Genomic DNA, 22,833 nt, shown 5'->3' with positions numbered 1-22,833 from the left:
CCAGTGCGCTCTTACCAGGATGTGAATTGCAGTCCTTATTCCACATCTGTTTCTTTCTACTTTTGAGGATTCATGAGTGGTCCTGATACTAATATTGTTTTAAAAATAAACAAACATACAATTTGAAGTGATCCAAAGGAAGTAAACACAAAGGTCTTTATGATATAATAATATCATAAAGGTTGTCTCGTTTAAGGAGACAACCTTTATGATATTATTATATCATAATAACAACCTTCAGAAAAAAGCACTTTCTCTCCCATATGCACTAACAGTGTTTCTTTGAGGTCTTGTGCATGCATAAGGGTAGACTGGAATTAATAGAAGGGAGCTCTGGGGTTACTCAGGAAAAATTCCTCTCAAATGCATAGAATTTTCTAAATGTTTACACTTTGAAATACAAACAGGAAATGCACCCATTTCATACTGAATAGCCCTCAGCATTCATAAGATTTTTATGTTTGTCTCCTGCTGTGGAGGCTGGAAGTGACATATACTGAGTTATTGATTATGTACATATACAATAATGACCATAAGGAACAATATATTCTGTCTCCTTTAGGCAGTTCTTATGGACAGAAAAAGAAATTCCATCTCATATGTCCAGTGTGCATATGTTTCTTGGATGATACAAGGTGCCAGTCAGCCACTGCTCTGTTCATAAATATTTATATCTCTAAAGATGAGAACAAATAAATATTCATCACAGCTCAGCAGCACTAGGATTAAAATGGAAATATGCAAGATATGGGAAAAATTGTTCCAAGAAAATGTTTGAAAAGAAAATCCTTTTCTGCTTTTCATCGATCACTCTACTAGGGGAAAAAAAAATGGAATATTTTGCACTGTGTGAGAGAATTCAAATTAAAAAGATCACAAAGTACACACAGGATTTCCAGAGACAACTGAAAAAATACAAAAGCAGACAGAAACTGGGAATAAAATGTTGAGTTTGTTTCTTCAGAATCATGAATGAAAAAGTCTTGTCTCTGTCCTGAACACTAAAAGGCTCAAAGTATGTTTCAGAGCACTATTTATATGTATTTTCCACTGCTTCAGTCAAAATTCTCAATCCCTTATTGGAAAATATACATCTTTTTAAGACCACTTAGTGAAAAAACAAAACAAACAAACAAAAAAGAGCATTTTTGGACTGTGCCCTGCCATTTCTTCTACATTAACTGGTAATATGCAATATTAGTGACATCTATTTAGTGACATTTATTGTGTGCCCCGGCGCAAGTGGTAGGAATGCCGCATTGCAACACCGGAGGCCCTGGGTTCAAATCCCCCCTGTGGCACAAGTGGTAGAAGTGCCACTCTGCTACACAGGGGGCTCGAATTCCGGGGGGTTAGACTCGATGATCTCTAAGGTCCCTTCCAACCTGCACGAGACTATGATACTATGATGACATGCGTGGATTGCTCTGAAAGGAATGTCTCCTATTTATTTCCATGGAAACTACTACAAAGAACTCCAGTAATGCCACAGATCACTATTTTTTAGTACTGTCCCATTATTAGCAGCACTTTTTCACCAGCAGTGTTCAAGAGTCTGCATGCTGCATTTGTAAAAACCTGCACTAGCAGTGATCACAGCTGCTATAATGACGATATTGCTTAGAAGATGTTGCTCACACAGTCTATCTTTCATCAGCCTGAACAGATGAAAGTCAGAAGGTACTAAATCCTGACTGTACAGGGGGTGTGGTAGGGCAGTCCAGCCAAGATCAGCAATGTGCTCCACAGTCTTCATACAGTTTTGGGGCCTAGTATGGTTGTGTTGTAATAGAACAGGTTGTCTTCTTTTCTGACCTGACTTTGGAAGTTTGAGCTTTCAGCTTAGTCAGGTTTGCAGTGTCATGTTCAGAGTTGATAGTTTGTCTGGGCTCCAGGAAATCCAGAAAGATCACACCTTTCCCTACACCCTTTGTTTTCGAGATATACTAGTTTACTGTTGGTTGTAGTATACTTCCATTTCTGTAGCAACTCAAGGGTTGGCTAGTCTGTCCTGTGCTTTTATGTTGAGACACTTTGCTCAATCAGGAAAGGCTTTACTGAATTTCTGAGAATCTTTCTGTTACTGCAAAATTGCAGTGAATGGTAAAGTTTGAGTACTTTGAGTTTAAGTTTGTTGAGGTTTGCTTGTTTAAAGGATGCTCTTGTCCACGTGTAAGGTATAAAGTGATAAAATTTCAACTACCAACAAAGAAACATGCTGCAAATTCTGGGAATGTCTCATCACTTTATTTTATAAAAATGTTTATTAGCTTTATTTAGGCATTTTTATTTATTGATTGATTTTAAATTAATGGCCTGACATATACACTGTCTCTAAAGAATTAAGTCATTAAGTGAATCCTTTGCTCAAAATTTATTATTTATTACTAAAAAACCAAAGACAAACAACAACAACAAAAAAAGCACCTTCAGAGGCAGGAAATGTCTCCCAGGAGACAATAACCACTTAGAGTTGTCGTGCTTTCCTACTTATTTTCTGGATCTCATGTGATCCAGACCATCTGAATCTGTTATAGAAATAATGTAATTGTGATTATTGACATAGGTGATTTTTTCAGGAAATTGCATACTGTAGTCTCGGGCTGTACTAAGAACTGAAGTTGGGAATGGAATATCTATTTAAAAAATAACATCCTTCAATTCCCTTTTTATTATTTTAATTTTGAAATCCAGTTGCTTCAAATACAGTGTTTATGCTATGTAATTAATTCAGTTATAGACACAGAAAGCAAACTGTTTTCATTTGAAGAGATTCCATGCAGTTTCATTTGCTTTAGAGCCACTGGAAACACAGGGATGCCGCTTTACTGTTGCGTGGTGAATGATTTTTAAATCTTCACTGAGAACCTGAAAGGAATACATAGAAAAACTATATTTTTCAGCTAGTAAGGATTAAATGCTTACACTTGAAAATATATTGTGTAACAAATAGAAATAGTAAGTATAGAGGAAGCTGTTAGGAAGCATGAAAGCTGTCAAATTCATCGTTCCCATGAGACAGATTTAAAAATAGCTTGACTTATAAAAAAATCCTGCCATGAGAACTATCTGTTTAGTCAACAACTATTAATATCAAGCATGGCTAAAGATTTTAGTTTCCAAGCATGTTTTTTGAAAATCTTTTGCACTAATCAGCTAGGAGATCATGCTGAGAGCTCCAAGATGGAGAATCATGAAAAATAGCCATCAACATATAACTGGTTGTAACTTTCACTTTTCTAAGGAGGTTTTTAATAAACAAAGTGGCACAAGTTGTGGAGTACGTGTTTTGAAAATTATTCTTCTTCTTTTAAGGTGAGACTCTCAGAAGGTGTCAGGGGTTTCCATTAATCAGTTATGAATATCTGCCCAACAAGATGAAAAGAACCCTTCATGCAAAGGAGCTGAACATAAACGGGGTATAGCATCAGCAGATTAGATTTTCCAGGAGCTTGCTATTCACATTACTGTTTCTGAAAGCAGTGAGCCTCCTGTTAGCCTCCTGGTAGCTTTTGTCTTCCTTAACTACCTCTTGAAAAGTCAAACCAGTTTCAGACTGGGATGATGGGTTCTGCTTTGTGTTCAGAAAAGTTGGATGTGCCCTTTTGTTTCTGGCAAGATTACACAGCTAATGTGGTAAGGCTTAGTCTCATTACTTGATGGTGTTTATTGGCTTATGTTAAGACTAATACCTTACAAAGAGAATTTTCCATTGTTTTATAACTGTCTGCTCACTTGATATTTTATCTAAGTATACGTATTTTGGAGTAAGCCTATTCTGAATTCATTTTAAAGTTCTCTATTAGATATAATTAACATCTCAATTCTAAGTCAGTCTTGGATCTATCAGGTTTTCATACAGTCTTTAACCAGTAATCAGTGGCTTCAGTGGGATTGAAACCCCACAACCAATAATACATTCATGAACCTAATTTTGGCATACTTTTCTAAAGCAAATGCATGCTATAGATCTTTGACTAGCTTTGAATTCATTTTATTTTATTTTATTTTATTTTATTTTATTTTATTTTATTTTATTTTATTTTATTTTATTTTATTTTATTTTATTTTATTTTATTTATTTTTTCCAAAAACGGTTGTACAGAGATGAAGCCTGGTGTAATCTTGAATGATGAATCTTTATGCTTATTTCAGTGCACACGTTGTGTGGCACACCTAATGATATATTTTGTTGAAAATAGCGAGAAACTGATTTTTGCATGAGAAAATACTCATTTTCCCTCCCACTCTTTTGACGTGATAAATCAAAATGCATTTGTCTACCCTCTACAAAGAATTAGCTTTCTTCATAGGTATTGTCCAGATAAATGCTATGAGGTGTGTTTATTGTAAGAAACTTTTGTTAGGAAAAAATATTTTAGGAAAGGCGTTTTATTTGCAGATCAGTACACTGGTAACATTTTATGTTTATAGTAGATACCAATAACTAGTGGATACCTTGTGTAGATACTTGTTGGTAGTTCATTTTATTTGGCCGGCTGCTCTTGTTGAATGTTTTTAGACAAAGCTTGATATAGTATTATATGTTTGTACTGATGATCTGTCAAAAGAATTGATTTTGCTTGAGGCTGAAGACTCAGTACAGAACTGAATGGGAATTTTGTGATCTGACGTTTCTTTAGCACTAAGCTGACACCAAAATCGCAGGTTTGGAGGTTACCTGTCAGAATCATCATACCTCAGTCTGTGTGTTTAGGTTTATTCTCTTGCTACAATAGTATGCCACATCTCGGACATCAAGTAATGCCTTCCTGTTCCTTACTATTATTAGGACAATTGGCTTGGTTCAGCAAATGTATTTTCATAGAACCGCAGAATGTCCTGAGTTGGAGGGGCCCCTGAAGCCCACCGAGCCCCAACCCCAGCCATGGGCAGAGTTTGTCCCCACCAGCTCAGGCTGCCCAGGACCCATCCAGCCTGGCCTTGGGCATCTCCAGGTGGGGCACCCACAGCTCTGGGCAGAAGTGCCAGGGCCTCACTGCCCTCTGAGTGAAGAATTTCTTCCTAACATCTAACCTAAATTTCCCCTCTTTTTGTTTAAAACGATTCCCCCTTGCCATTACATTGTGCTTCCTGATAAAGAGGACAACTTTAGCCTCAGTAAAATTAAAATATCATGGCTCATAGATAGGTGATAATTAGAGACGCCATGAAGATAAAAGAGATGCCTTAAAAATATCCCATGAATCAAATTCATCTTTTTCTTGAAAATTTATAAATTGCTTTTAGTCATACACACAGATCAGTGTTTGGAATGGAAGAGTCCCAATTTTCCTCCTACTCTGCATAAGTACTACAGAAATTTTAGCTTCTAATTCTCACTTGCATTTGAGAAGGCAGTGTGCTTGGAAATGCCAATGTAATGAGTTTTACAGAATTTATAGTATTGAAAATTATAAAGTAAAAACCAAAACACAAAACTATAAGGATTTCTAGGAATAGGCAGATGAAATTAAGGAGCAATTTTCCTACTTATCTTCCAGAAATTTGGATATGAAAGGAGACAAAATTTACTGGTGTGGCTGGAGATTTTGTTTAAAAATGATATAGCTATCACGTTTAGACAGAATTTAACCAACATCTCCATAAACTGTTTTTGTTTCAGTATCACAAACAGAAATTGGAAAGCTGTAAGCTAGCTAGGTTCTGTGTTAGCAGCCAGAATGGGAAAAGGAAAGTTTCTATAGCTGGTCAGCCAGTAGCCAACTTTACTGAATGAACAGCCAGCTAACAAAGCAGAAAAGGAAGGACACTATCTACGTGGAGTCTAGCTGTGAGTATATACAATAGCCATGGCATTTCAGCTCAGCATTAGAGGACTATTTGCCCAGCAGTGAGACAGAAGGTTCTTTCAAAACCAGGAATCAGGAAATGGAGCAAATGAGTCCAAAAGGGAAAGCAGCCAGAAAAAAACACAGCCAAGAGCTAGCTATTCAGCTAGATACAAGAGCAGCCACACGAGTGTGAGAGAATGAGAGGAAAAAGCCAGTTGAGAATTTATTATTCTGGAGAAGTAAGAAGGTTGAGAGACATCAGTTGGCAGCTACTAATATACTGATGAGAGGCTGAAAGAAAGCCAGTAATGAGTGGAATAAAACCCATCATTTCACCATAGGATGTGCAGAACTGCTGTTCTACATATAATTACATACTACGTTTGCTTTTATATATATCTGTAAACATGGCTGATAAAATCTTCCTTCAGGTATTTGAACACATGTGGTGTTACTTATATTGGTCACTAATTTCTTTTTTCTCAGCACACTAATTTCTTTTTTCTCAGCAAATTTTTGTTGGTCTGTATCTTCATATCACTTATCTCCCAAACATGGATTCTGTGTAGGGTCTATATTGGCTTTTATATTCAGTTTGAGACTCATTCTTCTGCTCATATTGTGGCCATTTTTTGTCCTTACAGGAGATAGCTTAATTAAAGGAAGTTTTGTTGAGTCCCTGCTTTCTGAAAAGTGGTTGATCGTTGATTGCTGATGAGAAGTAGAAAATAACTGTCTTTGCCTTTGTTTTATTTTTGTTGTTTGTTTTTTTTACTTCCCTCCTCTCCCTGTAATTGAGCTGCTCCTTAACTCAGGAGCATTTCTTCCCCCATATTTTCTTCCATGTACTTTTGAGTAAGAGAAAGGTGAGAGCGGCATGGTGGAGCTTAGCTGTGTGTGAGTGTAATACCACCACATGATGAGAGAAAAAAATAGTATCATTTGTATTTAATGCAGAATTAGCCTTTGGTAGTTCTAGATGCAATGAGACAGAAAGGGGAGGAAAAAAGCTGAAATTCAGCACAAGTGAGTCTCCTGTATCCCTTTAGTTTCCTAGTCACTGAAAATAGAACATTGTTTGTTTTCTTTTCTTAAATGTTATTTAATGTATTAATGTGAAGCTGCTTTTGCCTCAAATAATACATTTTGTTTTCCTTTTGGTTATTTTTGTTTCTGTTGGTTTTAATTTGTGACTTATGTCTTGTTAGAAGCTTTGTTCCTGTTTGGGAGCTGATAGAAATTCTGCGGAACCAACTTGTTCCTAAATTCTGCAATTTAGATGTTGCCAAGAAATTTCTATGAATCTTTGCCATGGGCAATTAAAATAAAAAAGGCGGATGGGGGGAGGACAGAAACCTTGAACCAATTTCTTGAAAACAGAGAACACAGCAACCACAGTCAGAAACATTTAGCAGCCTGGCAGCAGACAGCAGGGCATACAGGGAATAACAAAACAGCTTATTGAAGTGAGAAAAAAAAAAAGATTTTCAAAAGCCTTGTGTCCACAGCAGGCTGGAAAAAAAAAATAAATAAATATAAGAATCCTGTTATCTAGGTTGTTTAAAAATAAAAAAATAAAAGAAGTTGATTTTCAAATTTCTCCTAATATAACTTGTTAAACGATAGGACAATAACTTCTCTTTCCATGGAAGCTATATATAAGGGTTTCTCTGGCACACTGCTTAGATGTCTTTATTCAGACTGTCAAAGCAGAGGAGAAAACCAAACATTTCTGAAGTCAGTTTTTGTAGCTGTAGCAGAAGAGACCAGTAGAGCTACAAAATCAGCTCTCACTGTTGTATTAATTGTGGTAACAAGTGACTGCTGCATGAAAGAGGCCATTTTTCTAGTGCTGCACAGTGAATCATAAGCAAAACAAACAGGTATTTTTTCATAACTCAGTATGTTTTACTTACTTTAATTCAATTTCCAGTAATACTGGATTCATTTCTATAATTTTGTGTACCCATTGCCACATTTTTGATTGCCTCGAAATAATCGATATCTTCCCTTTGCTAAACTGTAAGGTATTTGTTGCTCTGTTCTTTACATTCTTTTAACATCATTGTTTGGGGACAGTAGTTGATTTTCATATGTCCTGTTGATTTCATGTTGGAATATTTTGGTGCCAAGTTGCATGCCTAGCTTTTCAGGGTTATGATAATACACAATTTAAAGAAGTAGATATATTGTTTGCACTACCTATGTCTGTTTCTTGTGAACAGAAGTCTGTGCAATATATCTTGTACGAAAGAGGAGCAACAACATCACTACATTATTATCTCTAGTTAGCTATTCAGTGTGTCATTAACCCATCATGGTAAAGCATAGTACATTATTTTGTTGACCTAGAGATAGGTATTATTCATGCTAAAGTTTTATTGAATGTAGTTTCTGACCCAATTTAGTACATTTTATTTTTCCATTTAAATGCCAGTGTGTGCTCTGTAGTCTATAATTGCATGCTAGAAAGTTAAAATCTCATACTGTTTGGTCATAGTGATCCCTGTCTTCCATAAGTAGAAAATGGGGAGGCTGTTTCCTGAAGGAAATATATGAGTAAACATGACTCACCTTAAGTCAAGTTCTACCAGATAGATGCTGATGTTGCAAACTTCAGTCTTTGTGCAAGATTCTAGCATGTGAGGAAGTAGCATACCCATTTTACAGGGAACCAAAGAGAGGTTAAGTTCTCTGGGAAGCACTCAGTTCCAGGTTAAGCCCAAGTCTCTGGATTACTATCACTGACTTCTAATTGCAAGTGGTATTCTAATTACTCTTTTCTTTCTACTTTTTACGGCAAAATATTCTATATTTTGTGAAGAGTATATGCCATTTAATCTTTTTTTTCTTTAATCTAAAGCTATAAACCAAAACAAAGTATATGATTATGTCATGTGAACAATGTGTTAGCATTGAAAAAATGTTTTATACTTTGAAAAAGCCACTGCCCTTAGTAGGAGACAGGCCTAATGCAGCCATTTTCCATGTTTCCAGTAATGAAGTACTGTTTTATTTTTCATAGTTGCATAACTGAAGCTATTTTCAGTGCTCCCTTAGTACTGGACAATGAATAGCTTACACCTGGGCTTCTTCTTTCATCACCATAGAGGAGCCAAGTGTGATTTTAGCAGAAGGCATGTAGAGTGTTTCTACTCCATCATTTTGAGTGCTCAAGAGTAAAGAGAGAAATAGACAAGAAATTAATGTGGGTCTCCTAAATACACGTCTCATGGAATTTGGAACAGTATAGTTGATCAAGACAGGTGTTTTTGTGCTTTTTTTGTTGTTGCTGTTGTTTGTTTCTTTTTTTTTTTTCTTTTTTTTTTTTTTTCTTATTTCCAGCTTCATTAAGTTGGCACTTTGTTTGAGCTGAAACTTGCAGAGCAGTTTCCCAGACCAATTATCTAAAACAATGCAGCAAAATGTACATACTGCCATTTCCTCCAGACATGTAGGTATCTATACTACAGAACCATATCCTGTTCTCCTAGGGCTTACCCCCAACTGGATGCTTATTTTTGGCTTGGTGATCTGAATGAACCCTTTTTACAACGTCTCACCCAACCCCAATACCCCAACTACCACACACACATCCACTTCGGAAAAACTTCATCCAATTCATCTGAGGATTAATGAATTATTTCCTTGGAGATACTGTTTCATTATACCTGCTAATCTTTTCTCTGTTTCAGAAGACAAAGCAGATGTATAAAGATGCATAAATGTGGAGGCTCGAATAGATTATTTAATTCATATTACATTCAGAAGTGCAGCCCATTGCAAGCCTTTTTCTATAAGGCTCCTTAAGTTTTGCATAAATAATCTGTTGCTATTGTAATGCTTGCTGTATTTGTGTAAGTTGGAAGTGAATTGAGGCATACTAGCAAAATGATATCTATCCTCTGAGATGCTGACATTCGTGGAGTAGCTCAAAACCTTTCAGTAAATACAAAAAAATACATGAGAGCTCTCAATGGTCAGCTTTGCGTTTTGGATTTCTGAAGAATATAACGCAGTATGCACAAGGTAGTTCTCAATGAGTAGAGAGAGTCTAAGGACTGTTAAAGCAGGCTGATAAAAATGCCTCAGGCTTCACTTACTGTAATCCTATCGCTATGGTTTCTGACATCAATAAATTATCTCCTGCAAACATCACTGTGCAGCATGAAACAGTAGGTTGGCAGGACCTACCTGAGCCATGTTAGATGATTTGGGTCTCCATTTTAAAGAATTAAATGCCATTGACTGCACTACTGTTGTAGTAACCAGCCAGGTGATACAGGTTTTGAAATCAGAGTGACTGGAAAGAAACTTGTTACTAACATAATGATCAGTCTTGTGAAACATTTATTTCAGCATTATGCTGTTTCTTCACTGATAATATTTGATGTAAAGAATACAAAGGAAAACCTTCATGTGGAAAAGGTTAGATTCTGAGTTGGAAGTGGTGTTAAAATCTTTGTTCTTTTGCATTTTTCCTGGTTTTAAATTTCTTGGAATAAGGCCAGGAAATTAAAGAGAACTGATAAGGTTTTATTCATACTAATATTTTTATTATGTGTGCTCTTCTCATTTGGTAGTCGTACTGTTGTGTGTCTAGGTTGTCTCTAATATCAGCAGTATATTCCTTGTTTATTCCTTTTCACATTCACCTTTTTCTCAAAGTCTTTCATACAGTTATTGGTTGCCAACTTAAGAATATATTTTTATTGACTGCTCTACTCCATTTTTTTTTTTTTTGTTGTTGTTGAAGGCACCATGAACTCTGGCAGGATCTACAGTGAATTCTTAATTTCTTCCCTAGAGTTCCTCGCTTATTAAGGCCCTGGTTATCTATAAATTATATATCTTTGCCAAAGATGAATTAATTCTGCTTGTGTGCCAAGATATCCAGAGGCAATATTAAGGAGAGTGCTGAGTTAATATTTGCTGTCTCTTAGCTGGATTTATTTGGTGAGACTCAACTATGTCATATCATGTTACCTGGTGTGTGGTTGGCCTTGATGGTAGAGGATGTTTCTATCTTGATGTGAATTGCTATGTATGTCTCTTCTCTTGTAGAAAACAGTTCTATTCCTTACTTTTGATTTTTCTGTTGCAAGTAACAAGTGAATTTGCACACTGCTCCTTCTATCTTGGGAGTTCAAGTGACCTTTTGTAGTTTCCAAGAGCTAGGTTATTAGATATTTTAAAGACCAGGGTCTTGTCCCTTACTTAATATTAAGAGGAGTTAATACAGTCAGTGAAAGAAAAAAATCATAAAGCTTTTAATAGCACAGTACATTTCCTTTAGGGCTTGCAGGTTCATGCAGAGGAAAATTATATTGTTTGTTGTTACGTATTAGAGAGAGCAAGCAAGCAATTTACCAGGGCCAGCCCAATAGAGAAGCACAGAGAGACGGCAAACATACCAAGTGTTGGTTGCATAGGAGTGAAGGTGATTGTGACTGAAAGATGTTTCTTCATTACAAATTATCTTCACTTGACTAATTGTGGATCCTCCTCTTTGTTTGAGGAAAAATGTACATAGTTAACATTGAAGAATATGAAGGGTATCTTGAGTGTAATTAGCACTGGATAATATCTGCACTACTAAGAACAATATTTATCCTTATGTGTACACATAAGGAAAGAAAAAAATCCTCAAAACAGAAAAACGAGGAATACATTTTCAAATTGAATTTACTAGAGCCCTAGAGGCTCTCAATCCTAAACCATATACCTACATGAGTTATAAAGCAGATATAAGCCTCATACTTATTCTGTACTGTCAGTTCTTTTCCACACCTTTAATGACTATTTGTTGTTTGTGAACATGTTGTATTTTGGGTTTGATGAGTGAGTACATCCTTTATGAACAGGAAGTATAGGGGAGAGGTACGAACCTCAGTGTAACACCAGGAATAACTTCCAACTGCCAACTGAATTTAGTTAACAATTAATTTATTTTCAGTTGTGGTTTTTAGTTACTGTTCATGTTTTTGTCTTAATAATAATTATCTATGATAATTCAGTTCCAAATGGTTTATTTCATGAGACTAAAATTAATATCCTAAGACCCAGAAGGATCTAGAGCATACTAAAATATAGATGTAGACTTTATTCTGTTTTCAGACAGTAAATTTAAAAAGTTGTATTTGTTAATATTTCAGTAAACAGGAGAGGTTTAATTGTGATAAATTTCAATTCCTGCATACTAGAAGAGGAATGTATGGATGAAAGTAATTGTAATATACAAAATTAGAGATTCTAAGAATGCACAGAGATATTTTAAAACTTCCATGCCTCTTTCTAAAGTGCTCTAGCAATTTTTCCATCATAATTCATGTATCAAACTACTTACACCAAGCTGAGTGGTGTGGCTGATACAGTAGAAGTGAGGGATGCCATCCAGAGGAACCTTGTAAAACTCAAAAGGAGGACCCTTGTAAACCTAATGAAGTTCAGCAAAGCAAAGTGCAAGCTTTTGTGCTTGAGTTGAGGTAATCCCAGATATACATATATATATACATATATATCCCATATATATATATATATATATATACATATATATATATAAACTGGAAGAACTCCTTGAAAGCAGCCATGCTGAGAAGGACTTAGATTGATGAATAACTTAACATGAGCCAGCAGTGTGTACTTGCAGACCTGAATGCTAATGGAATCCTGGGTTTCATTTGGAGTGACCAGCAGAATGAGGGAGAGGACTGTCCCCCTCATGAGGTCCCAAATTGAGTACTGCATCCAAATCTGTGTCCTCAGGAAAGATGTGGAGCTTTCAGAGAAGGTCCAGAGGAAAGCCACAAAGATGATCAAAGGGATGGAACAGCCCTCCTGTGAAGACAGGCTGAAGGAACTGGGCTTGTTCAGCCTGAAAGAGAAGGCTGAGGGGAGACCTCAATTGCAGCCTTCCACTATTTAAAGGGAGTTTATAAATATGAGGGAAATCAACTTCTTACACAGGTAGGTAGCGAACAGGATAAAGGGGAATGGTTTTATACTAAGGAAAGGGAGATTTAGATTAGATGTTGAGGGGAAGGTTTTTTTTTTCTGAGTTAGCAATGAGGTGCTGAAACAGGTTGCCCAGAAAGGTTTTGAGTGCCTGGATGTGTTCAGAGCCAGGTTGAATGGTTCCCTGGGCAATCTGATCTAGGACTTGACCTAGTAGCTAGCCACCCTGCCTGTGGCATGGGAGTTGGAACCTGATGATCCTTGAGGTCCCTTCCAACCTGAGCTCTTTTCAGTTCAGACTTTCTGACTTCTATTAATTACTGTCTTTGTTATTCATTCAAGCAGCTTTCAGTAAGAGCAACCAGTTTGAATTTATGCTCATAAACAAGCAATTATTGTATTTCATTTGTTTCTGTTATCTTTGCACCTGCCTTTGTTTGATTGACAATTAAAGAGTATTTTCTCCTCATGTTCTTCGTTTCCTTAATTACTTAAAGTGTCAATGCTGTGATTTAGTTCTAATGAGAGCCCATTTGTTCCTTCTTCTTACCATATCCTTCAGTCTCACTATAATGATCTGCATATATAGAAAAGTTTTATTTTACCTCTTTGGAAGAGATGAACTTTACACAAAACCTCTCTTACCATGGAAAGTGGTCAGGTCAATGTCTTTTAAGATCAAATATCCAAATATCTCCAAGTAATTCTGCCTGCCAGGTTATTAGCTTCTTGCTGCATTCTTCTGCCTTTTGGCTTTCATCATTCTTAAAACAGAAAGTCATCCCAATGGGAGATGACTTGCACATGCTTATTCTTTAGTATTCTTTAGTCTTCAAAGTTGCTTTGAGTAAGCTGTGATCTCTGAGGTGCTCCAGGGGTTCTTGATAATGTGTGTATCATTATTCCTTGAGATTACAAGTTAGTCAAACTGCACTCACTTTTTATGTATTCACTCAAAGCAGACAACACATTATCTGCCTCCCAGTGGCAGAGTATTCTTCCTGCTATCAGGAAGCCACAAATGAGGGTTATTTGTCATCTTTGGAAATATACAACTCCAGTGGGAGCAACAGTATTTGAACTGAACCCTGAAATAAAATGTAAAAATTGGCTTATTTCTTAGATTTTAGGATGTGTTTTTAATGTATAGAATAACTCTTCCATAGTTTATATTACTGTGTTGGTAATCGTAGAATCATGACGACATAATTTGAAAGAACTCAGTTCTTGGAGTACATAGTTTGTGATTTATCAATCATATTTTTAGTACATATTATGTTTAGCATTTTCCAGTAACAACTGGTCCATGTGGGGTGTGCCATCTTGTCTTGCCTGTATGCTAGGGTTTTGACTTCTAACAGTAGCACAGTTCCGTTGTGCATCCCTGTCTCTTGCACTTCCTATATGTCTTCCACTTCATTTACTTAGTGGGTTCCAGACTGAGTTTTCAATGGATATAGTTCTCCACCCTAAGTATTCATCAAACAGTCTCTGAGGTCTAAACCAGTGACCGGTCCTTCAGACAGTTTCAGACTAAGTTGTGGAGCTGTGGCACTGAATAAGGAGCCATACAGGATCTAGTTCAGATTGATGTATGGTCTGTAGATGAAGAATCCTGAACACAGCTGATTTACTGATCTGTTGCCTTTGCTCCAAATTGCTTGTTAATAGAGACACAACCTTAGAAACAGAGAATAATGTTTTAGCTTGCGTCACTATATAGTCATATTTAGCCCTCCAGTGGTATTTTAGCATAGGTATATCATTTATTAAATAAGGGAAAATACTGACAAATTAGTTGTGCTACCTCTGCTATTGGAGAGCTTCGTTTAAACAGTCCTTTTATCCTTGACAACCTGGAAACTGAGGCAATTTCAGAATATAGTAATAAAGACTAGAATATTGGGTAATTATTGTATTGTATCAGATTTCTCTGGACAGAGTAAATATGCAACTTGAAGCAAAAACATTTGTTGTGGAGGTCAATTGGATTTAAAACTAATATTGTCTTCCATTTTTAAGATAAAACTGTTTACTCAGGAAAATATTTGAGTGCTTTTATTTTTTGTCCAACTGAACTGGTTCAGAGATTGTCCCATTTTTTTCTATTGTTGGTTTTGGTTGTGTTTTTATTTTTATTTTTTTTCCTTTTTGATCTGTGTGATACATTTTTCTCTGTTTATGGCTTCATGAATAACATGGATACTACTACTCTTCAGCCCCAAGGACAAACTGAAAAGATGTTAAATTATAAAGTACCTGACCTTGGTGCATTTTCTGTACATGAACAGAAGAGTTAAGACAGTGACAAAGGGTTTAGAGGAACAAGAAATCTAATATTTCTTGAATAGAGTTGAATGACTGTGTAAAGAAAGCTTTTAAGCAATGAAGGCCACACAAGCTAATTTGTAACTGATAGTATGAGTTATGTGCAGATTCACTCAGATCACTTGAATTAACACTAAGGGTACTACTATTTTTTATTTTTTTTTATTTTTAGACCAATTTTGGTCGAATGAAAACAATTACCAAATCACTAGTCAAAAAAAATATTTATTTTGCATGTGCGTCTGTGTAAATTAGTGCATTTATGTGAGAGCTGCTCTGTAAGTAATGCCCCCTGTTCCATTATGTTGGTATGGTAGTAGGGATTGAACCTTTCTGCCGATGCTTTGTTACATGTTGCTGCTGTATGACAGATGGCAGCAAAGGGGCATTCTGAACAAATGGTGTCTGACATGGAAATGGTGATGAAGGAAAGATGTGGAATTAAATTTCTCCATGCAGAAAAAAATAGCAGTCATTGACATTACATTCATCAGGGCTTGTGAAACTCTTACAGAGACCAAACTATGGATGGTTAGCATAATGTGGCAATGGGTGCTGTTTTTCAGCAATGGCAACAGCAGTGTGAAAGGTAAAGCCACTTCTAAGATGGCCACAAGTCAGCTAAAGGTGATGATAATGTTGAAAACTAAGGTAGCTGAGAATCTGCTTTATTAAATAGACATATTGTATTCTTTGTATCTGATGTCATTTCCCTGGAATTAAATAGGAAGCATTACTGTCGGAGCAACCTACATGGTATTATTACTCTTTTAATTAATAAGAGTTACAGGATTATATGTGTTTGGTTAAAGTGCTCAAGTATCTCTTAGTAATTTCTCTACTTTTCTTGCAGGTTGTATATAAGAATAATGATGTCAGGTTGGAGTTATCTCGACTTGCCAAGCAAGGAGACCCTAAAATGAAGATTCATGGGGTAGTAGCCTTTAAATGTGAGAATGTTGCAACCTTAGATCCTATCACTTTTGAAACACCAGAGTCTTTCATCTCTTTGCCAAAGTGGAATGCCAAGAAAACAGGCTCAATATCATTTGACTTTCGTACAACTGAGCCAAATGGTTTGATTCTTTTCAGTCATGGAAAGCCGAGGCACCAAAAAGATGCCAAACACCCACAGATGGTGAAAGTTGACTTTTTTGCCATTGAGATGCTTGATGGACACCTCTACCTGCTGCTAGACATGGGATCAGGTACTATAAAAATAAAAGCCTTGCAGAAGAAGGTGAATGATGGTGAATGGTACCATGTGGACTTTCAAAGGGATGGACGGTCAGGTAAGTATTCTGTTTTAATATTCATTATGTCTTGCTATAACTTACAGAATACTGGCTATATATAATGCTATGTACAGTGTTGCACATTATTTGAAAAATGAAGGAAATATAAACAGTTATTAGCATTAGGTAACATAGTATAATGACTTCCAGAGTAATGTATCTTATGTTAACGTTTATTGAGTAATCAAGTACGTAAACTTGCAAGTAAACCAAATAGCCAAAGTGGCAAGTTTCAAGATAAAAAGTCAAGTAAAAAAATAATTACTCTGAGAAATCTGCCATATTGGGAATTATTTGCCCACAGAAACAGCATAGACCTTCCAGTCTTATCAGCAAAATTAAGTGATATACTAAAGCATGGCTAACAATACATACCAGAAGAAACTGGAATTATGTCAGTATGGCTTGTATTCTATAGTATTTGACTTGAGAAATGATCTCTCCAGAAATGCTAAAAACAAAATTTTAAACTTTTCCTAATGATACTAAAATTTGTCCTAGCATGTAATGAGTTTAACTGGCTGTTGTTATCTTGATGCAACATCTGATCATGAGTGTATATACATATATTGACGTGAACAACATGCCTGTATTTATCAGGGTTTTTCAGGGAAACCATTACTGAGCCTTTTGTTTAGGCCATCAAATTATTTTCTAATCAAGATCAGTATTCTACCTGAAGTTTATATACACTCTGAAACTGCCTGCTGCACAAGTAAACCTGCTTTGGTTTTTGTGGTTTTTCCCCACTACCTTCTGCTGAATCCTGAATGATTTGCATTTGTAATTGATTTTTGAATCTTTATCCTCCCAAAACTCATTTTTTATGACTTTCTAAATATAGGTAGATCAAGACAACTTAAGTGTACTTTTAAGCTTTTAAGATTTCAGTCAAATCCATGCTAAAGGCAGACCAAATTCAATTGATCAGTCTACTATAGAATTGTTAAAAATTCTGACTTGATTCCTGTTTTGTGGAGCTTGAAATTCAAGTTGTATAGAGCTTGATTTTCTGAGTATGTGTTGATTTGGTATTTGCTTTTCTCAAGGTAAAAAATAAATAATTAATTTTCAAAAACCTCAATTGTGATTGAATATCCAGTGGTTACATTATTTACACTACAGTCTTCATTTCAGGCTTCCACCTTCAGTGCTGTTTCATATGAGATGTGAATCCTGTAATAATGTGCCTCTGTGAGTCTACTTAAAGCAAAGATTATACTTACCTTCCAAGTCATATTTGAAGAAATGTACTACATTTCTGCTTTACAAAATTCTGTAGCTTATGGCGTCCATTAAGAGATTTTAGGATCTGTTTTATTTAAATTATTAGAACTTTTGAAGGAATTTAGCAACAATGCATAGTAATTTCAGGAAGAAATAGTCACCTTAAAATCAGATTTGCATCTTATTTTTAAGTAGAATTACAAATAGTCAAATATCTATGTATAGAAAAAATAACCTGACTGATGAATAAATACCTATAAATAATACGGGCAAACTTAATTTACCATGCTACTCTTTCAAATCACCATATCGTCTACTTGCCCTTAAACACAGAATTATTACCTGGAATAGTGAATAAATATGTTCACTTATTGATGGGCATCTGAATTGTTATCGAAAATCTGAACCAGACATCAAAAGCATCCTGGAATTTTAAATACACACAATAACACTTTACAGTGTGAGAACTGAGATAACAGTGGCAATGCTATTAATATTCTTAATGAGAATATTGCCTGAGTAGTATCTTAAACCATCAGATTTAACCAAGTAAAATGATTGCCTGATGACTAAAATAATCAATAAACTATACGTTGCATTTTTTGCTGATTGAAACAAATTATTTATATATTTAAATTATTTCTTCATGACTTATGCATGTACATCTCCAATGCCTTTTTCCTTGAATAATAAAATTCCTCTTATTCCAGGAAGCTTTTTCATTTCTTTTCTCTAATCCAATCCAAATTTAAATTGAATCATATGAATATGATCACTTTTCATTTGCTTATCTTCTGATTTTCATACAAGTGAATGAATATATGTTATATATTAAAAAAACTCAGCTTTTCCTAAGCTTTCTTGTTGCTGCTGATAAAACACTTCCAGCCTTTCAAATAGAGAGGAAGAGATTCTCTCGCTGATGAATAAATAGCTCAAATAATCTTTTTTTTCACCAAGTGAAGTTTGATGTCTTGCAGCCTTTTACTCTCAGCCTTCAAGCTAAATGCATAGTGGCTCCCTCAGATAATAGAAAGCTGTGACATTTCTCAAGGAGCTCTGCTGATTTCCTTGACTTCAGCATTAGCTGGATCAGCAAGTACTCAATTTAGTTCATTCTTTGCTCTCTTCTGGACTCTCAGTCATAGGAAGCATCTACTCTAAACTACAGACTTTGTCCTGACCCTGCAGAATCCCACCCTGCTGCCTGTAAGTCTTTCTCTGAGTGCTTCCTTACATGAAAAGCAGGTTTTTGGTGAGCAGCAATTCTTTAGCCCAATGTTAAGCAAGTCTACCTCTTGTGCTAGCTATGCAACTGAGGAAAAGGAACACACCTTGATCAAGTGTATGCAGCACAGGACATGACCTGTGTTACATCCTGCCATGTGAGCTGGGTTCCTCCCAGCACTCATGGCTATCTGAGTTGCTCCAAAGCACAGTAACATCACAGCTGCTTCACTTGTGCCATGACTTGACTGCATGCTGTGGTCCTTGTGACAGCTGTTATATTATGCTTTAGTACACAACGAGTGAAGTGTACCTAGAAAACCGTACTCTTTTCTTAGATTTTTCACCGTTTCTTAATATGCAAATTCAAGTGTTTCATGTACCCAAAAAGTAACTAAATAGACTAGATAAGGTAAGCATGGAGACCAGAGTAGCTGATACTTACAATCATCTTTTTAAGCTGATCAGAACTGTTGAGATATGATTTAGAAATGTTTTAGTTCCTAATACACACATTTATGAAAACCTAAATTGCTGAGATAATGAATATGATTGAAGACGTTCATTAACTCATACCTAAGGGAAATGTTTTTATGTTCTGCTGTTAACAGTAATGCCAACTCTGCAGTTAAAGAAGAAAAAAAAACCAAAACCATGAAACAACCATAAAGGTCTTTGCTCCCATTGTTTCCTGTGATAGATGAGAATTAGGCTAGTATGTGGATTCCGAGGTTTGAGTATTGTTTAAAGTTTTCATAGACTTTGCTACATTTTCCAGTCTCGAGGATAACCCTTAAATACTTTTTTACTAAACTGCCATTTATCCTTTGGAAATCATCATTACACAGTGAAATCAGAAAGGATACTTTACCTTTCTGGTCAACACCCAACTACATGTTAAGTGTAAAGACATATCAGAACATATTCATAGGTAAGTAACGTGTAAGGGTTAAGAAGTCTATGAAAATTTGAGCTAAAGTTAGAGTTAGAGTTAAATACCAGATATATCTCTAGAGTATGCAATTAGAGTTTGGACGTACTTAGTATCTTTAAGTAGTACTTTGCAGACATCAATTATATGTATTGTTGTTGGAAGTTCTTTTTTCACACCTACATATCTTTGAAGTCCTTCCTCCCCATCTTTCCAGCATTCTAAGAAATGCCAGATTTCAATTAGTGTTAACAGTTTGTATATTTGAGGTACTGGGTTTACCTTACAATTTTTCCAATGACCCTCTTACTGCCTTTCAGTTATTTGTTATATTAAAAAAATAAAAAAAATAGGCAGTGATCCATTCAGAGATCCTCTGTTTCACCCCTCCATTTACCACAGTGATAATGAAGTTGTGTCAGTCTTGACAGATATTTGCACTGTCCACTCCAGCAGTGGATACTGTACAACGTCCCTGTGCAATCCATTCCTAGGATGAATTTTTCTACATATAAAAAAAAACCAAAACAACACCATGGAAATTGTTAGTAATTTCCTTGTTCACAGTAGGAATAACACTTTTTTCTTTTTCTTTTTTTTTTTTTTTGTATGTTGTAGATCTGCTTTTTATGATTTAATGTTACTATGCTAGTCTTCAGTTACTTTAGAGATTAAAAGACCACATCCACTCACTGTCCTTATGTACCATGTTCTATAGCCTTTGACCATTTTCATTGCCATCTTCTGCAGTCTTCTCAGCCAATCTCCATCATGCTCAGAGTTCTAGGTAAACGTGCTCCCAAACGTACCTCCCAACATATATCCAAGTTTGCTCATGTTTATGCTGTTACTTATTTATGTTGTTGACTTCTGCTTTTTGAAGAAATGCCCGCTAGTTACCCTTTATAAGTAAGCAGTTCTTGCTGAAAATCATGATCTCGTAAACTTCTTTTTTACATGTGTGCAATATTTAAAGATGATTCTGAATATTTGAATTGCATTTTGCTCTTAGGTGAAATACTGTAGAATCATTTCATCTGTAGGTCATTTATTTATCATCTACAACTTCTAGAGAATAAGGCATTATAACTGGCTTCGGAGTCCATTATTTCATGAATGTAGGGACTAAATAACACCCCATTTGTCACAGCTTATTATCTTCAGTGAGTCTTCCCCTTTTCCTTCTTTCAAGCCTAGCAACTCAAATGCTATTAGCTTTTTTTCTTTGCCTTTCTGGTGGAAATAGTATTTCCTACCTTGAGAATTAAAAAACAAAGAAACAAACAAAAACAAACAAAAAAAAATTGCACAGAGACTATCTATTTCCTAGCATACATTTTTATCTCGGTGTTGCTCCTTGTGAAGAAACAGTATATTATCACTAATTTTTAAGTGCCATTATGCTAGGTGCTATGCAAATAGGTATCAGATTAGATATCTCTTAATGCAGAGATATTGTAATTTAAGGTTATAGTTTTCTGTTTCCACAGAGAGGCTCTTCCTCCTATGTTTAAGTCAGTTGGGATACTTCTTGATCCCAATGTAAGTCATGGTTGTCTGAACAAGTCACTTGTGCAGTAACTCAGTTGTTGTTGAAATGTCCAGCAGTTAATTTCAGATAGTCCAATCAGGTAACATGTATTCTAAGGCCTTCCAGAACACGATAAAGGGCTCCTTGCTTCTTATTATATTATTCTATTCCTAGTCATGGGTAGATGCCACGATTACACTGATTTATGAAGTCTTCTCCCAAGAGTATGTGATATTATTTCTTCAGGGGAGGAGAGGTTTCTTTCATTTATAAGTTGTTGCTATCTATTCAAAATACAACATGAGCTTTCTCTAGGGTAATCCTTATAAGATATACAGCAAAGTTTTCCTGCTTAACTGTAATTTACAGTCACCAGACTGCAGCAGTAACCTACATTTTAGGAACTTTTTTTGTAAGATCCTTTTTTGTTCAAGTCACCTTTTGAACCTCAGCTACATTATATGAGATTTGCTTTTCTTCTTTTACTGGAATACATCAAGATGAAGTTTGTTTTTAATAGCAGTGGAGCCCAAGGAATCTTCTAGCATCATGGACAGCTTGAAAACACTAGTGTAGTCACCCAGTAGAAAACAGCACTATGCAATTGGATGAGCTTGTGGCTGGAGGTTGTACATCTTTGGGGTTCTTCAGCTCATTAAATTTGTGTGGATTTAAGAGATGTGTGAACATAGGTTTCAAGTATTTGGTCCTAAATTTGTAGCAGCAGGTGAAAGCAAACAGCAGTAGCAGTGAGAAATATTGTAAATATCTTTTACTTTTTTAAAGGAGGAATGATCTGCTCTATAGGGATGCCGCATCCTGCTTTAAGAATCTGAGCCACACTAAAAATATTTAACATAACAAAATAGTCTTAGAGATTTTAAAAAGCGGAGGTATGGGGGGATGAAAAAAGGGCAAAACCACAGAACTGTGGTACAACATGCTTGATTTTCACAGCTAAGGCTGAAATTTCACTTTGCAATTATGACAATGCATAAAAGGGAAAACTGAGAATATACCCATTCTTCAAACATGCAAACATGGCTGTGCAAATGATTTTTCTCTTTTTCAGTCCTTTTGGATACTAGGGAGATGGCAGCAGTATGAGAATCCAGCCCTTCTAAAATCTATACATCACAGGCCTCATGTGGGAGTCAGGCCGCAAGAGAGTTCTATCCCAAGAGGTTTAACTAAATGTCCAAACTGTTTAGGTATTCATTCTGTCCATGTTCTTGAAGGCAGACTGTCAAACCAACAAAAGAAGAAGGAAAATATATGGCTCCCACAGGACTCCATTGCTGGAATAGAAGCCAGATTTTAAAGTTGTATCCATTTTAGAGAATGGTCATCTTGCTAGACCTCTGTATTTGCTTAAAACTCTCATTTTAGGATTTATATTCGGAAAAGTTTTATTATTTTTGTGCACAACCATGCCTACCACAGTGAAGGCGTATCTGATTATCACTGTTATCACTGAAATCTCTATAATATTAACTGTGGGAAGGACTGATTGTGTAATTTTTATATATGTATGTATGATCAATA

General features: G+C 35.8%; 1 protein-coding gene across 47 annotated transcripts in view; it reads left to right on the top strand.

Moving 5' to 3' along the window:
* The window catches only part of NRXN1 (neurexin 1), a 607,983-nt gene that overhangs the window by 210,973 nt on the left and 374,177 nt on the right, over positions 1 to 22,833 (top strand). For all 47 annotated transcript variants that reach the window (XM_085541060.1, XM_085541047.1, XM_085541037.1 and 44 more), the window contains one exon: positions 15,931 to 16,369. In XM_085541060.1, coding sequence (XP_085397186.1) covers positions 15,931 to 16,369 — 439 coding nt within the window. The remainder of the gene's footprint in view (positions 1 to 15,930; positions 16,370 to 22,833) is intronic.

This window comes from Coturnix japonica, chromosome 3 (assembly GCF_054131305.1).
Source record: "Coturnix japonica strain WE chromosome 3, WE-NBRP24, whole genome shotgun sequence".
Classification (NCBI taxonomy): domain Eukaryota; kingdom Metazoa; phylum Chordata; class Aves; order Galliformes; family Phasianidae; genus Coturnix; species Coturnix japonica.
The sequence above is the reverse complement of the archived record's forward strand: the minus strand, read 5'-3'. Positions and strand labels throughout refer to the sequence as shown.